At 45.2% G+C, this 18,364-nt stretch overlaps 1 protein-coding gene across 4 annotated transcripts in view; it reads right to left on the bottom strand.

Moving 5' to 3' along the window:
• GLI2 (GLI family zinc finger 2) overlaps positions 1–18,364 on the bottom strand; it is a 145,168-nt gene that overhangs the window by 38,140 nt on the left and 88,664 nt on the right. For 2 of the 4 annotated variants that reach the window (XM_009959796.2, XM_086465023.1), the window contains exons 3-4: positions 2,347–2,549; positions 468–659 (exon numbers count right to left, since the gene is read on the bottom strand). In XM_009959796.2, coding sequence (XP_009958098.2) covers positions 468–659; positions 2,347–2,549 — 395 coding nt within the window. Of the gene's footprint in view, positions 1–467; positions 660–1,178; positions 1,182–2,346; positions 2,550–18,364 lie in introns of all 4 variants that reach the window. The other 2 variants (XM_086465024.1, XM_086465025.1) reach the window with 2 other exon arrangements.

Here is an 18,364-nt window from a genome sequence, read left to right on the forward strand (position 1 = left end):
AACATATTTTTTCTCTTTGGGGACCTGAGAGGTCCCAGCCAAGACAAGAGTTCCATCATGCTGAGCACGGCTATGCAGGGAAATGACCAGCCATTGCCCCAGACACCAACCAGGCTAAACATGGGGTGGGATGGGGAGCTGGAGATAGAGATTGCCCCCAGGCACACTGTGGTCACCCATGGCCAAAGCAGCGGGATGGCAGCAACGCCCTGCCCACTGGACTAGCCCATCTCCTACTCATGCAGCAGCCATGCCATCCTCCCAAAGAGGACTTAAGGCATATACTTTAAGTATTTTATACATGTATATGGTATGAGGCAACCTTTTAAGCCAAAAATTATAATGCAGTGCATGTGGGTTTCAGCAGGGCAGAGTGACTGTGTATAGCAACCTCCACCTGCAGGACAGCCCCATCCATCTGCCCCAAAATTTCATCTGTGCCAGGGAGGATCCAGACTGATACTCACCGTCGACAGGGCTGAGGTAATCGTGGAGGTGGGCTGTGCTGGCTGCTCCCCCACTTTGCATCAGGAGGTCCCCGTAAGGGTTTGGGTGGCCGGCCATCAGCGTCATTTGGTGGTAGTAGTCAGTGGGGTTGGCTCCTGGTGGCGGCGGGGGCAGCCCAAAGAGACCTCGCTCCTTCAGGTGCTCATGAGCCACTGCCGGAGCCGCAGGCGAGGAGAAAAACATGGGGAGAAGGTTCCCACCACAACGTTAGACTTCAGCGCTGACGTTGGCGGCCCCGTCTCCCCCCGCGCCCCCCACCAGCCCCAGCCGCCCGGCTCCGCACAGGGCTCTCGTGACGTGCGCTTGGGCGTGCTTCTGCGGACAAAAGAAACTAAGCTGGGGCCTCTGCATTCCTCCATTTCCGCAAATTTATAAACAATCTCTCGTTCCCCCTTCTAATAATCCTCCCGTTCAGACGCAGCCAGCACCCCGGGGAGGGGGGAGAGGGCCCAGCCCGCCAGCAGCAGTAACCCTGTCAGCATTAACTTCCCTGCCTATTAGGAAGGAAAGACAAATGCAGCCCAGTTCCCGATAGCAGTGCGAGGAAATTAAAGCCAAGGTCTAATGCATAGAGCTAGGTTTAGTGTCTGGCAGCATAAAACCATTTTAGCTGCCAAAGCCAATTACGCTCACTTTCTCCCAGCTGTAATTTTTCAAACCTGCCTCCCCACCCGCTTGCCCCGTTAACTTATTTACCACCGCCTTAAAAAAAAAATTTAAAAAAAAAAGAAAAGAAAGCAGCCCAAAACACAATGCCTTTTTTCACAGCAAGCAACAAAACTGGCTTTGGAACGAGAGTATGGGGCAGAGCACACGCACGCCAGCCATCAGACCTCTCTGCAGCGGGTGGCTGGGAGTTCGGATGACGTTTTAGGGGAGGGAAGAAGATGCGTGCAACTCCCATCACCCTAGTGATGGTTTTTTTTAGCCATAGAAGATGGTTTTATGCTGCCAGATACTAAGTCGGGAGCCTTGTTGCTCTCTAGTACGCTTTGCTTTGTGGCAGCGTAGGGCCACTTGCTCCTGCAGCAGCTCGGGAGCTGAGAGATGCTGGGGTTCGCCGGGTGCGCAGAGACTGGGTCCCCAAACCCCAGCTGTTCCCTGGGCTCTGAGCCAACTGCCTGCAACCGCGTAATGTACTTCTGAAGAAGTAAGGCATGACATGACTTGCACCTCCCCAAGTGAAGGCAGAGTTGTACATTTTCCCCTCTCCCTGCTTGGCCTTTTTTGTTCCCAGTTCCCCAACACAGGGTCTGCTGGGGTTTGGAGAGAATCACCACCTCGGCGTACATACAGCGCCAGCTCCCTGTACACCCTCATCTTCCCTGAAAGCTGCTGCAAGGCAGCTCAGGAGTAAGGAGGAAGAAAATATGTCCCCTCTTCTTCACCTGGGAGCCATCTTGCCCCCAGACAGAAAGCCAACAGGGGATAACCCAGCCAGTGTTGCCTCATCTCTGCAACATCAATCCCAGACAGGCCGGGCAGCTGGAGCAACTGTGACCCTCTTTGGGGGAAGCAGGGCTCCCAGTAGAGACATAGGAGCAGGGAAGCTTGTAAGAGAGCCGAGAGTGCTGCAGAAAGGAACGTACTTTAAGCAAAATATTTATAATATGATCCAGTGGTAATAGCTATTCTCACGCTCTGCTTTCTCAGTGCAGTGATGCAAAACAAATGTGTAGCTAAAGGGGGGGCGGGAAAAACCCCAAAAAGAAAAAGAGACAGCTCTCCCACTTCAGAGAGCAGCTGTGGAGACTCTGCAGCTGTAAATCCCTGGGTTTTAGGGAATTCAGAGCTGGTGAGCTACAAAATCACTGCAGTACCAGTAGCACAGTGTCTTACCGTCAGCAGGGCTGAGGCCCCTGGCAGCAGAGATGACAGAGAGTGTTGGGCTGCCATGGACAGAGCGGAGGTAGTGCTCCATGTGGGGTGCCACGTAGGGGTGCGGCGGGCTGAAGGGTGACTCGCTGGGCCCGGCGGGGTGTGGAGACAGGCGGATGAGGGAGATGTCGGAGATGACGGGGCTGCCGCTCAGAGGAGGAGGCCTGGGGAGGAAACAGAGACGCACTGTCACTCATAGCCACCCAGGGTGGGCATGGATGCCTGACACCCTTCTCCCTCCCACCCCACCGCCTTTGCCAGTGAGGGAGGAGTTCGAGCATGTGGTGGGAAAAACCTCCCCTCTTAACATATGCAGAGCCTGAAGCCAGTGCAAGCTTCCTGCAGACCCGCACCTGCATTGCACTAAACGTATATTTGTGCAAGGCGGCTCATCCCAGTTGGGTTGCTGTGAAAAGGGGCATGACCTGCTTCGGGCAGTGCCTGCACATGCAGGCTGCATGGAGCATGCCCCATGTGAGAGATCTCGACCCATCTCCTTGCACGGAGAGACTGGCTACATGAAGACTTTGTGAGGCAAACCCAGGGTTTGCAAGCTCCTCGCTTCCCCTGGACATCCAGATGTTTAGTGCTGCCACGTACAAACAAAGTTGCAGACAGGGCTGCCTGTGAAAGCATGTAAATGGCGCAAGGAGTACTTAGATGATCTTGAGGAGGGACGTGCTTTGCTTGGCCCAGCATGCATGGCTGCGTCCATCACAGCTTGCACAAACCTCCTTGACAGGTCAGCGGTACAGTTCAGAGGGCAAAAGTTCATGAGAGGTTTTATTGCATGCTTTGTGAGGGCCACTTCTGTTAAATCCTTAAAGTCTTCCTGAGGCCAAGTGCTACCTGAGAAAGAAGTCAGTAAATGCTGAGGGATTCAGCAGGTAACAAAAAAAAAATTAATCACAGGTATGTTTTGGCACTTGAGCAGTTTTTGCAGGGTAAGCCTGCAAAACATCTCCTGGATATTTCTCCTACTGTACCCTCCAGCCTCTTAGACAAACCACAGAGGGTGCAAGGATGGGAGAAAAAGTTATGCACCCTGATCTGAGAAGTAGAAAAACTGAGCTAGACACCAAAAGAGGCAGAGCTGTCATTGAGCAAAATGAAAGAGCAAAATCTGCTTTGCATTATCTCTCTCTGTACTCACAGACTGCTGGAAGCAGAGCTGGTGTGGAGACACAGGTCACAGCAGGGACAGCATTCTTCCCTGGCTGGGTGCTTTAGCAAAGCTGAGAGATGCATGTGCACCCCATGGGGCAGCACCCTGGGCACAGGAGACTACAGGGATTTGGGGTTTCAGAAGTCAGGTATCTGGGACGTGGGCTGAGCTAAGTGACAGTATTACAAAGGTCCTTCCCTAAGAAAATCCAAATATGCTATTAGCGAGTGCATGCAAGATCTGTCTCTCTATGCACAGACAACCACAAACACGAGGGTCTGAGCAGTTTAGACATGCCACCTGCACCTCAGGATCTCAGTCCCACCCTGCCTTATCAACAATTCAGGTGCATTTTAATTTATTTATGCATATCAACAAAACCACACAGAAATGTAATATAAGCTTTGCAGACTTATTCAGCAGTTTACGAGCATGTTTGTCTTTGTTTGATCTTCCGCGTGTTTCTCTGTCTTTCTGATAAATTAGTAAACCTTGTGGCTTTTTGAACACTTTCTGCTGATGGGTAGTAAATTAAATGCCTTTTAAAATATTTATACTTCAAAGTACTTCCCTGTAGCAATACTCTTCGTAGCTCACTGGCGTGAAATACAATGCAGTGAAAACCTATCAGATATAAAGGACTTGCGGAGATGCACAGCCACCAAAAAACATGCACCAGCACACCAACACTCACCAGACCCAGGCAGGGGTTTCGCTAGAGGAACACCCACCAGCATCGAGCCTGTTTTCTTTTGTGGCGCTGAAAGACAAACTTATGATGGCATGGCTATTTCAGACCTCATAACCTCCCCACCTGTGTTACCATGGCCTTTCGTTACCAAAATTATGGGGCAACCAAAGTACCTCTCCGAGTCACTCTCCAGTGCCTCTCGCCATGACGTCAGCTGCGGCGGCAGCAAGCTTGGGAAAGCTGCAGCCGAGGCCGCCAGGGCTGGTTTCTGTTGAGGCTGCTAATAAAAGAGGCCGAGCACGGAGTCGACCAATTTATTTCTACCAGGGAGGAGGGAGAAGTGAATCAAAGTCTCTGTTCCAGATTTAGTTTCAATTCATTTCTAATAATCTCCACCGCCTCATCTGGAAAAAATGAAACAGGATTAAAAAAAATGATGTCACTAAGAAAACATCTGACTAATTTTTCTTCTGACGAAGACTTAATATAAGTGAGGGGGGATGTAAATTAAAAGCAGCCCCAATCTTCCCTGGGCCACAGAGCCTGCCTTAATACATAAGCCATGAAAGAAGTTTTCTTACATATACAATAAGTTCCCTCTTTCATCAGTACTCACAGCTTCTCCCAAAAGGGTTGTGAACTTCTTTGATGCAGGCTTGAAACTATGTATTACCAGGTTTACGAGCCTTTGGAGCCTCCGCTGATCAAACTGTGAGGCCGACATCTAAAATGTGTGTATAACAATATGAAGGGTTTGCTGTTCATTTTCTCCATGCTAAATTGGATAGAATTGCTGGAGTCCCTCAGAACAGGAAAACTCCACCCTGGCCAAAAAGGTAACACTGGGAAAAAGATCAAGAATTCACCCAAAATGCATGCAGCTGGAAACCTGGGTGGTGTTTCAATAAGAGGCTCTGCATAAAGATTGGGTTGGAGAGCAGGCTGCTTCTTACAGTTCTGCTTAAAGCCTCCCCTTGCCACATCTCTCCATCTGTGGAGCAGGACAGCCGTCCTCTCAGCCAGGACTGGCTCCTGTAAGCCATCTCAGGCAGCGACCACCTCTCACCATGGTATACCTACAATTCTAGCAAAGCACCATCCCATGGTGCAGCACATCCCAAAAATAATGTGGCTTCCAGTAGCTGCCTACCAGGAACAGCTTACTCAGCCAGAGGGATCCTCTGCTCCTAACTCTCCAAAAGCTTGATTTTTCCCCCCTTTTTTTCCAGTTGCACCACTCGCATTATTTCTTAGCTAATCCCCAAGTCCCACATTGTGCCATTGCACCAGCACTCAAAAATACACATCAAGAGGCAGCCATAGCCTCACAGTCCTGCTCTTGGCAAAGGAGAACAATTAGCTGCTGGTTTTTAGAGGCAATGCTTAAATGGATGAGGAATGAAGCAGCACCGGGGGAAGGCGGCTCAGCCCCCGTGCCCAGCTCACCTCCAAGGCAAGCGGGGCTCCCCATCCCCATGTCCCAAACCAGCCTGTGCAATGTTGCAGTGGTACCAGAGCTGGGTTTCTCAGTGTGTCCGTAGAGCTCCCTGCCCAGACCTCCGCTTCCTGTACATCACTCCTGCTCCCTCCCTGGGTCCTGTGGACGGCACGAAGAAAACACTCCAGTGCCTAGGGGAGAGCTCCCACCTTTGCTGAAGACAAGGCTGTAAAAAACTTGCTGTCTGCAGCAGGAAGAGGGATTTCACCTGACCACATATATTTCTGAAGAAACTGGGATTCTGGTTTTCAAATAGGCTAAGGGAATTGGGTGTCCAAACGCCATTAAATTTAATGGGAGCCTGGGGCCTGTTTTCCCCGTGGCTCCGGCGTGAAGCCCAGGCTCTATAATTAATGTTCAGGACTTGTAGAGCAATTTGCATCTCTGACGAAGCATGCGAGCCTGGATTATTTTCCTCCCCCACCCAGGAGAGGCTCTTCCTTCCCTGCTTTCTAACAGAGGGAGACACTGAGGTGGGAGAAACATTACCTGATCCCAGCTAAGGGCTGCAGGGCCTCATGGTGACCCTGGGGGAATGCATGCTACTGAAGGCTTTGCAGAGCGGGTCTTTACTAGTGCAGTGGATAACTCCCCTTGGAGATCAGAAATCCTTGCACTATTTATCTGACTCCAGCCACCTGCAGAGCGGGACTGTGGGGTAGAGGGTACACACAGCAGTGGAGGAGCACAACCAGCACAAGGAGAGCTGCCAGCATCCAAGACGTGACGCATGCTGCCAGTGGGACACTAGGAGATTTTTTTGGTGGTTTTCCAGAGCTGGTCACTCCTTAACTGTCCTTCACTGGGGAAAAGAGATCTGCTTAATTTTCCTGCCGCTTGGGTTTTGCTGAAAGGAGCACCAGCTTGTCCAAAGCTCCGCAGTCTCACCCCGAAGTCTAGGGGAAGGAGCTGATAGTTTTTCTTTAGAAAGCATGACAAAAAAATTCAGCCCGTGGTTTTTAGGGAGGTGGATCAGTGGGTCCCTGCATTTGCCTCGGAGCCTGCCAGCACTCATCTCCGATGACGCAGCTTAAAGGAGATGTGTGTGCTGCGCTTGGTGTGCTGCAGCTGGATACAGCGCTGAGAAATGATCCTCTTGGTCCCATGGCGAAGGAGCAGCATGGGCTCTGAGGAGATGGCTGGGCTCCCGGGAAGGGAAAGCCCTCAGGAACTGGAAAAAACAGTGCTGGCTGTTATGAACAGGGCCTTGGGGGTGACTTTTTTTCCTCCTGCTCTCCCCCTGTGGTCATGCACCAGCAATCCCAAAATCTTTGCTGGTGGAGATGTGGCACCATCTACCCACTGCTGCATGTGCGTCTGGGCACTCGGCAATGAATGCAACAGTTAAAGAAGTTGCACATTTCTGAAATAATCTCCATCAGTTAAATAAACCCCAGAAAAATGGGGACAATTAACCAGCACTAAAGTCCCATGACTAGTCTAAACTAACACTTATGTGCCAAATATATTCATTCAGTGGAAAACAAAGGGCTGAATACTTTTCCATATGCTTAATGGAATATGGACACTTGCAGGCAATTGTTTTGCTGTACAATAAAAAAACTCCATAGCTGCTACACAGAGACAGAAGCTAGGAACAGAGCTGCTCATGGGGAGAGGTATCATAGCCTGGTAGATTTTTTCTATAAGAAAAAAGCTTTTAAAGCCAACAATCCCATCTAAAGCCCACATAAAAACCCTTGGTTTTGTTTTGTTTTAAATAAAAAACTTCCTGGCCTGGTTTTTGCAAGCCCTGTGTACCCAGAACACCACCAGTGTCTGCACGAGATGGAGGAGAGCCATATGGATGACTGAAAAATGGACTGCCCTCATGGCAGACACTCTATGTATGGGATACCAAAGCTGTATCCAGCAGGAAACCTAAAATGTCCCAGAATTCATGCTAAACGATTTAGTCTAAACAGCTCTCGCCAGCCCCTTAACTTCACCTCTGTTTATTTCTGATTTAAAGTCCCTTACAACAGGAAAGGTGAGAGGTCGTGACACTTTGTGCAGTACCCTCAGGATCAAACCCCATGTGGTCCCTCAAAACAAGGTACCTTTCAGAGGTCAAACCTGGGCCATGGCTATCAAATTCACATGGCATTTGATCATTCACAAAGATTTCCTCCCCTTCCATTTTTTCAGCTCAGAGAGTGGAGAATGCGCCAGGAGGAGCGGTACAGAGCTGCCTTGCAGCCACCTCTCCCTCCCAGCCACTGCCAGGGAGCGTGGGGCAGCCTCGTAATGAGGCGATGGGGAATCACTCACACTTCCTAGCTCTCCCAGCACTGCAACAAGTTGATAATTATCCAGTAAAGTGACCTGATGCTTGAATATAGGGCTATCAATTTGAAGATGCCAGCTTATGTATCCTGCTAGGAAGAGTTCGGAATGGGGACTCAAGAGACATCACTGCTAATCCCCAGCCCTCCCCTGCAGGACTGCTCAGCACAAGTAATTTTATTTCTTTTTCCTGTACTTTCTTGGCTCTAAAATGGGGTTAATAATATCTTCTTTTTTTTTTTTTTTTTTTTAATACTCACAAAGATGAATACATAGAAGATCAGAGCTACCTTTGCTAATTCAGCAATTAATGCACTCACTTATAAGAAGCTGTTATGAAGCCTGTGAAGCTGGACAAAAATTGCTAGAGCTTCTTCACAGAAATTTAACCAGTATGTTTCAAGCAGTTCCCATTTTCTCCTTTCCCCTTATATATGGATTTGAGGCATGGAAAACATGAAAAACAAAAATTTTAACAGCGAGGGCAGGTTCCCATTAGATGGGTTTACGGACAGAAGCGCTAAATACAGTGCTGCCACTTTATGACAAAGCTAGATGTTTTTCTAAAAGATAGGCTCTAAGTGTACTGCAAGGTTTGGAGTTTTAATAGTAGGAAAGAGTAATTTTTCCCACTGTAGAAATTAAAGGGGGGGAATCCTATGTCCAGTGTCACAGACGTCAGCTAAGAACTGTGGTAATTCCTTTGGGCCTTAACAGATGCAAATCTCCGAATATAAAATCACTTATTTGTGGATTTGTGGTTAAGGGCACCGCTTTGAGAAGGATTTAGATAGACATTATGAAAAATCCCACTCTGCATCCATTGGCAATCATAGTTGTCTAAACGCCTTTAAAAAATCACACTTTAAAGTCTAATCTTGCACCACTGAAGTCAAAGGAAGCCCTGCCACTGAGCAAGAACAGGTCTCCAATATGTCGATTCCTCTGCTTTTTGTCTACACTATGGAAACAGTATCATAATCTAAGGTAGCTACAATTTCTCAGCATAATCTGTTTTATGACAGTTAAAAAAATATATTCAACAATTAATGCAACTTCTAGCCTATGAGGTCAATTTAATATATTTGCCCAAGGTAAGAAAAAGGACTTTTTTTTGTTTCAAAAGTGGAAAAAAAAGGTAAACATCTTTAATTTTTCCTTTCAAAAGACCATTCTGTTTTCAAACATATCTGACTTCAATCCTAACTTTAACATATCTAAACCCAAGAACAAATAGAACAGAATATTTCATTTCACCCTATGTAAGAGTATTATTATTTTTTATCAATGAAATTAGAAGTATTTTGGTTTAGAGCTTGAAACTTTTTTTTCATTTAAGTTCCACCAGAAGTTAACAATGTTCTTAAGCTCACAGGTTGACAGCAGCCTTAGTGGAGACAAGGGAAACATTTGGAGGGAGAAAAGTTGGGAGCATGAGCACAGGAATTGGTTGTCGGATTAGAAACTCTCCTAACCACATACGGTTTCTTATTGCATTTATGCTGCATTTACCACAATGCAAGTCTAGTTTTGGCTGACACTTGTAGGTACAACTGCAACACACTAACAACAACAATATCAATACTTGCTTTTAAAATGGAAGAAAAATGCAAATTTTTAATAAGTAAGGTTGCCCTCTATTATACAACACACAAAGAACCAAGACTTCAAAGGTGGAAATTAGAGTTGATATGGGACCTTCAAACCCAAATCAAATTAGTGTCTTGAGGAGAGATCTTTGATTTAAGCTTAATAGTGGTGATTTTTTCTTGAGTTGTTTTATACTTAATCAGCCACACAGCCCACTGTGCAGACATATGTTCCCAAAGCACATCAAAGCAAGTAAACATTCTGTTTCAGATCCTAATATCCTTTTTTATCCAATTATCTTACTTACATGATCTTTTAATTTAAGTTCTGAAAGCCCACCTTTTCACACAAGCTTTCCTTTAGCAACGGAGGTAGAAGGATGACCAGCTCAGTTCTTGTGAGATACCCGCCAAAAGAAACCCCACAATGAATAAATCAAAGCACAGCAGATGAGTCTCTAAGTTTCTTGAGAGATTAATGATGAAAGCCTTCAGAGCAGAAGCATATTTTAAGAAAGGGAACTTCAAGGAAGGTAGGTGAGGGGGAGAGAGGGAAGGAGAGTGAGAGAAAAGGCATGAAACACAGCATGGATAAAAGTGCAAGAGCCAATGAAACTGGTACACCAACAGCCCGAAGGAGTGATGCAAACCTGGAGGCATGTGAATTTCAGGTTGAAAACACCAGTCACGAGAACTTGATTCCAGTAGTCACAAAATTTGAGAGCTGGGGTGTCAAATCGCTGTGGGTTCAGGGTGGGGAAGGGATGAGGGCCAGGCAGCAGCATGGTGGGTGCAGGGGGAGAAAGCAAGGTGGGATGCGGTGAGGAATGACACTGGGAGAGGTGTAGACATGGCCCAGATCCTGATGGCAGAGCTGAGTAGGAAGATGAGGGAGATCTGAGAGGATTCAATGCTGATGAGGGTGTGTGGGAATTGGGTGTTGGAAAGATGTGCCAGGTGTGACATAGCTATTTCTCTGCATCTGATTGATTTCCCTTGGGACACATGTTGAGGATATTAGCACTTTCAAGTGAATAGTTTGCTCGTAGCTGTGAAGACATGGGGCTTGGGAAAACAAATGGGAAGTGTACGTGTGTGTGGAGGAAATCTGAATTTTTGATCACTGCCTAGTGTCTTGCCATGCTGCTTTTGGGTGGGGGCTTTTCTTCCTTAAAAGGAAATAACATTCAAGTGCTACAGAAGGGTTTAACATTTAAAAGACTCTTCCTATTGTCCTTCTGAAAGGTCCCTTTCCATGCTATGCCAGCACTAACCTGTTGTGGAGAGGGCAAGTCAGTGGCAGCAACTCCAAAGCAGTGGAGCTCATGGAAGAGTCAGGCAAACCATAGAAAATGCTTATTCATTCGTTACACTTTAAATCTGCCTTGGCTCTATACCTGTCATATCCCAGAAAAGCAAAAAAGGACCATTCCTCTTCATCATGACTGTAATACAATCAACTGGCTGCAGCATTACTCTAACCAACGTTAACTAACAGAGTCTATGTCTGACATCTCTAATTTCATGTTAACAAATTAGGTAGGCTCCTGCATTTCCTGGTACCTTGAATGCCCAAGAAGCTCATAACTTTTCTTTATATGCAAAATGTCAGTGAAAGGGCAAACAATGTTATGCCAGAAGACCATAGCCAAATCACTTGGTTGGAATGCGCTGTAAATCACAGGGTGAATGGAAAATGAATCTTTGTTCCAGGACAGCGACTTTCAGCATTAGTGCTGCTGCTAATATGCTCCTTTTTCTATTGGGAATGTCCTCTTCCCATAATCCAAGGTCCTGTAACTTAAATCATATAACTAAACAAGACACAAATGAAGGAAAACCTACACCCAACTAATTGTAAAAAGCCTGAAATGTCCTACTTCTCTTTCCTGAAGTACAGGGAAAAACCATTGGTGTTCAGGCTTCAGAAAGATGTTGTGCTTGCTCTAAGCAGCAGTAAGCTATTGTAACCAACTGGAAGTAACCAGAAAGCCATGGTTTACAGAGAGGAATAAAACAAAATTGGAACAGGTACAGCACAGGATTCTACAAAGCCTTTCTAGACACAGCAGCCAGAGGAGCTCTGTATGGAGATGTGACTGTGATAGCTGTACAGAAACATATCTCACACACACATGTCCACACACGCCAGGCACACTGGTGGTGTGCTGTGTGTGTACCTGCCTGTGGTGCATCACAGCACAAAGTAGTAAAAAACGTGCATTCCTATAATAGCAAACCTTTTGGTCGGGGCTCCCTGGATTTTCTGCAGGAATTAATTTTACTGGCATTTGACACATTTTAAATAGCAACAGCACTCAAAGCAACCTCCAAAGGGAAATATTTCTGAACAATATATAATAAATACATTGATTTCTAATAATAACCATCTGCCCTAAATCTTCTTGCTGACAGGTTTAGTTGGACCAAAGGCCCTTTTCACATCTACTTCATGACAGTTCCCATCACTACATAAAGACTTTGAAGTGCCCTAACGTGCAGTAAAATGCAAGATAACCTACCAAACTGTCAATATTTCTTCACTTCTAAAAGGAAATGCTAATGGCACTCAAAGAGCTCAAGATGTAATGTAAGATCTGATCCAGCAGGCTGGCTGATCTAACCATCCTTTCCTCTGCTACGAGTATGCTGAAAAGCAAGCAATTATATGCTGAAGAGCAGAACTAGGTAAAAGTTTTTCACTGATACGACTGCAGGGAAAAAACCCTTTTTATTCCAAACAAGATTTTCTCTTGGAAGTGTCTAGAGTTTTCTGTACAAAATAAGAGCACTAACAATTAGTTAGGTCTTCAATTTGAATTTCTTCTTTTTAACCTATCACTTCATTTTCTTTTTCTTTTTTTTTTTTTTTTTAAACATTAGAAAGAAAGTGAACGAGAATGAAACATGGACTTTTTTAAAATCCAGAAAACATTCAGCTGGAAGTTAATTTTCCATAGGGAAAAGATGAACACAAGTAGCTCAGAGAAAGCAGAACAACTGGTATTTCTCTACCAGCTCTAGTGCGCAGTGTGAGACTGACAAACTTTCTATAGCAGCAGAAACTAAATGCAATAAACAGACGTCCAGTCCTATGGTAAAACCCCAGCACTACTCACTGCACTGTACAACTCCAACAGATTTCAAAGGAGCCAGGATGCTGCCCCCAATCCCAAATCATCAGCTCATGGTAAGAAAGTACAAGGTGTTTTATATCTCATCATCCATCCACACCTGAAAAGCGTTGCTTCCAATATCCTTTTGCTCCCAGATCCGTTTGTGTCATTCTCTACAGTGTCTCTTCTATTCTTGCAGTCTTCCAATGACACAGGAAAATATATTTATCAAGTAAGGAATAGGGATCTGGTGTTCTCCAGCTGTTTACTGCTGAAAGTTTACACTAGTACTTTTCAACCTGTGGTTTGCAAAACCCCTGAGAATCGCAAAAAAAAAAATAAATCCTTCAGGTGCTGTGAAAGACAGCAAAAAAACCACCTGCAAGATTCTTGTTATTTAGGCCAAATTCATTCTACCATGTTTGACAACCCTGCTGGAAAATTTTTAGGGAGGCCACAGACTGTAATAGCTTGAAAATCCCTCATTGACCCTATGCTTCCCAAAATCAATAAAAATTACATATGAGACATTCTTAGAGTAATCACCGACCACCGCCCCAATCCATCCTACACCCACTGACGTCAGCAAGCGCTGCAGCATGCGCGCGTGATTTAGGCATCTTTGCTGCACCGGTGCACAGGAAACCCCGTCTCCCATGTCAGCAGCGCCGTATACCTATGGCAACACCTCCCTCCCACTGCCATGCAAAGGGAGACCTGCGGGCCTCATCTTTCATTCTCTTATCTCATGCAGCTATTCCTTATGCAGACACATTTCTGTATACAAATCCCATTATACTTGACCCTCAGTTCACCCTGTTTCCATTACAACGCTGTAGACTCAACCAGACTTGCTCCAGTGCCAATTCTGTGCTGTCATTCCTTGCGCAGAGTGGTAATAAAGAAATCACTGTTTTAAGCTGACAAAGAACAGATTTCTTACTAAGTAAACACTGATGTTTTGGTAGGGAAATTAAGTTATAAAATCGTGTCTACAAAGGGAGACCATACAGATGGAGTTTGTTAAAAGACAGCAATACAGTCAACAGTGGTTAATTCAATTGCCTGCTACTTATCAGATTTTTTTTTTTTTTAAAAAGGCTTATCCAGCTTTTGTAAATGCAAATGCAGAAAAACATTTCAAAGAGTCGTTGTTGTCTTAGCTGGAGAGTGATGCACACACACACACAGCCTCTCGAGGCCAAAGAGCCCGCCCTTGCACATCCGCCGTGGTTGCGTCAGGGTCCAGCGGGTCTGGTGCTTGCCAGCCTGGCAGGAGAGGAGAACTGAGCACAGTGCAGCTCACCACCCTACCACCACCCTCCAGTGACCTCTGTCCTCATGGCTATGCCATGGCCTCATTTTCCCTGGCCACCACTCTTGCCTGCCTTTCTGCCTGCATGGTGCCCCACACCAATTTTAGGTGCCCCAAACCTTCCCTCAGCTCAGGTAGAAACTGGGCACTAAGCTCAGCTGGGTAAAGGTAGGAAATTCAGTATCTTCAGTCCTCAGCTGAGCCTTAAATGACCCCAACCCCACCTTATATGTTGCACCTAATTCCCAAAGGCACCAGGTTGACACCAAGTCACTGAAGCGGTTTCTCTCCTAAATTTGGCCACAGCAGAGGCACAGCCACTCTTTAACCACCCCTTTCCAGCGAACCGCAGGTGGGTTTGGGGTGCTGCCTGTAAAACAGGGGTTTTTTTACAGCATCAGTGCTGCCAAAGGCCCCCAGACATGCTCCTCACACTGACAGTTCTGGTGATGGTCCATACTGCTGGACCAGGAGCAGAAACATGAGGTTCCTCATCACTCTACAAACTTCAAAACACACCCTTTCTGCATCTCACCAAACACCAGTTTATGTTCCTGTCATGGCATATGAGTAAAGGGAGAGATGAGACCTCCAGACTCATTTCTATACACTCTGTCAAGCCCTCAAACTATGCAGAGCCAAGGAAGAGGCGGCTGCTGTCTTTGCATGGCCAACTGCAGGTGCTCAACTCACATGTTACAGCCATCGCTTTTCACAACAGCAGCCAAAGTCTGTCTGAGGTGATACTCTAGGCTGTCTGAATATAACCTTAATGGAAGCAGGTTTGTTTTGGGGACAGTTTAAAATGACCAGAGAGTTGTATGGGGTTTTTTAAACATTTTATCAGGAAGGATAGAGAAATTCATTTTTTTCCATAGGATAAAGTTCACTATGGGATTCAGCGTGCAGCATGATGTAGTCTTAGGCGAGCCAAAAGGTGTTAACATTGTGTGCCCTTTAAATGATGTACTTAGTAAAATAAGATGTGCTTAGGTTGGAACTATGTAAATACACTCATTTTATTAGTATAAGGTAAAAATCTAAAAAAAAAAAAAAAAAAGAGAGATTGCTGTATAATTCAGTCACCAAGTATTTCTTCTATTTAAAATTCAAGAGAAGGAATATTAAACATACTCAAATTTTAATGAAAGCATTTGCAGTGGCTTTAATAATTCAGCACAAAATTTTATTTAAACATTTCTCTCCAGTTTTGGAAAAGGCAAACACAGGGTCGTTGTACTGTGGTCTAGGAATGAGAAAACAGAACTGACCAGGTGCAGTGGATTATTTTACCTGTTTAGACAACACAGTGATGAACAAAACAACCCTGGAAACCGAAGCTATGCTGAAATCCCAGCAGCGAGGTTTTCCACCTGGTAGCAGCTTTTGAAAGTCCCATCAGTCATCTTTTTGCACCTCACAGTATCTTTTGCAGCCCAAGTTGATTTCAGTGGGATGTAAGCTCCAACATGCATTCATTGCAGGAGAAGGCTGCTGGTGGGATTTTGGTGTCTAAATAGTTCTGGCTTGGAGTTTACTTTGAAAATAGGACTTAAGGTCCTGCACTTGCACATTTTGTGGTTGTATCTGCCACTTGGTTTGTTAAAATAAGCAAAGGACATAACAAGCAAAAATAAAGTGGAGTTTAAAAATATTTTACGGTTTAAATAATCTATAGTGTTATTAGTAACCAAGGAAATTAAACGATCCAGAACTGAACTTCTAATATTAACAATTCTCTTTATGCACATCATATTACAGTGCAAGTTTTAAAGCTGTTCATAATGTAATGGCAAAATAATTACTCTTACCCAGCACTGCAGTACACATTTGGAACTCATGAACGCTGTAAGGAGTAATACAACCATTCACGACTGCTATAAAAGAGCTTCTAGCCAACAAAAAAAAAAGATACAAAAATGCACAGGCCATTTTCTAAGCTCAGTCATAGAGTATCTGAGGAACAGAGCAAGTGCAAGAGGAGTTGTAAGGACCTATGGATAGGAGATAAACTTTTTATTACACAAGTCCCACTTGAAAGCTCTCATTCCGCTGTTCAATGAAGCAAGACAAAAGTTTGACGAGCCAAAAGTGAACAACAAATGCAGCTCATGTTATTGTACCCACGGATTTTTACTGACATACATGTCAAGCTCTTGTGACACTCCCAATGATGACAAATACAATACCCTGGCTGCACCATCTCTATCTTCTACTTTCAGCCTTCAAGAACAGCTTCTAAAAGTCTCCAGTTTCATTTTAATTGAAGATTTGCTCCTGAACTCTAGAGGCTCTTTCATTTGAAACTCAGATGCAATCAGGGGCAGTGCAGACCACGATGCACTGTAGTCAAGGAGACTATCTTTCAACCTAGCTTTTGCCCACTGAGGATGGTAACAGGAGGAGGACACTAGATTGAAACCTTGCACTGGTAGGTAAGGAAGATCACCCACACACAAACACACGTACACACAAATCCTTACTGTGCTAGAAGTTCATAGATCACAGCAATTTTTCTGGTGAATGTGTGAACCACAAAATTGCACTGCCTGGGAGAAAAGCCACCAAAGAACACAGAGCTGGTAGGGCTGGGTTGGGTTTACAAAAGGCAAAGCAATGAAATCAATCACAACAACTAGAGTCTGGATAAAGGCCAGTTTGGCAACATAGTCAAAAACCAAATGAAGGGATAGGAAACCACTTCATCCAGTGCAAGATTTTGAGAGGAAGCACGACCTGCTCTTCAATGCAAGGCTCCTCGAGGAATTTTCTGTCCCTCAGTTTGTGCTGTTTGTTCACTGAGTCACTACCCTAGGAAAAGTCACTCACCCAACAATGCACCAGTATGACATACCTGAAGCAATGTGACATCCATGCACAAACGAAGCCCAAGTTTCTGCTCACCATCTGTCCTTATCAGACACAGTCACATATTTCACCAGAAATGCAAACCCTGCTCTGCAGATATCAAGCATGGAAAAACAAGGCTGATAGGATCCTGAGCTCCATCAGCACATTAGAAACTCAAGGGAAAGAAGCTATAGCTCACAGTGCTCCTACCTTCTTCACTTTTGTCAGAAGCTGGCTTTTAAACAAACAAACAGACAACTCTTTGAAGAGTTTCTTATTCTTGCAGTAACACTCGTCTCTGCACTGACAGGATTCAAACCAGACGCGGTTGAGGGAAGTCTGGAGTCATACCAGGTTTAGATCTCACATGCCAAGAAAGGTCAAGACCTAGCCAAGCCTTGAATAGATGACTTGCAAAGAAAATCCCAGTACACGGAGGAAGTGGTGTTGGTGGGAGAGTGCTGTTCCCTCTGACTCATTAGGCAAAACCACGTGATGATGCTCTGGTGAGGAATACGGAGTGGCTGTCATTTCTACCCGCTAAACCCCAAAAGTCCAGTGCATTTGTCCTCAGGAAAGGTCCTGTGGGACTCTTAAAAGACATGGGTTGTAAAATATCTAGCCTGGCTCAACTCCATTTTAGTCTCCTACATAATAGCCATCTCATTGCTGTCTGCCCTGAGGGAGGGTTTGAACTCTCCTGACTTAACCTGAAAATTGGTTTGGTTATGCATATGTGTATGATTTCTTTTCCAAAGATGGCTAGAAATTTATTTGGAGTTTGGAAGTCTTCTATTTTTTCAACAGAATAAAGTGGTTTGGTGTCTGCTGACACTGATTTCACTACGATAATTTCTCTGTTTAGAGGCTTCTACTGGAAATAATACATAAAGAGGTAATAACTATTTAAGCATTCAAATGTATTGGATAAAACTTTGCAGATACTTCACTTTTCATCAGTTCCTGGCATTACTTCTTACAGAAAAACAGTTGGGGTGGAGGACTAGGAAAAAAGGGAAAAAGCTAGAAATAACTCCCCTGGGAACTGACTGCAAAATCCCACTGGTCTACAGATAATAAAGTTATTCACCCTGACCTGGTCCTTCACATACACTAACTCTCATGCTGTACCCTGGCCCCCACAAGATGCCATCACAAAATGGGTGCCTTGTGATCAGGGTAAAACAGCAGCAAAGATCTCATTTTGGTTCCTTCCAAAGAACTGAAAACATAGTTGGTTCCTTGAGGCTCTTTTCAAACAGGACCACCACACTGTCCGACGTGAGTGGTGATCAGTTACTCAAGCACCTCATACACTGTTAATTCCTTGAAAACTTGCTTTTCCTATGAACCAAACACCAGGACATTTTGTCCACATGGTACCATAGTGGCTAGGCTCCTCTAAGTTGGCCTGTTTGACACCAGTTCTGGGACTTACGTGATGACGCTGGACTCGCAACAATGCTATG

This window comes from Leptosomus discolor, chromosome 5, assembly GCF_034619465.1.
Source record: "Leptosomus discolor isolate bLepDis1 chromosome 5, bLepDis1.hap2, whole genome shotgun sequence".
In the NCBI taxonomy this organism is placed as follows: Eukaryota; Metazoa; Chordata; class Aves; order Leptosomiformes; family Leptosomidae; genus Leptosomus; species Leptosomus discolor.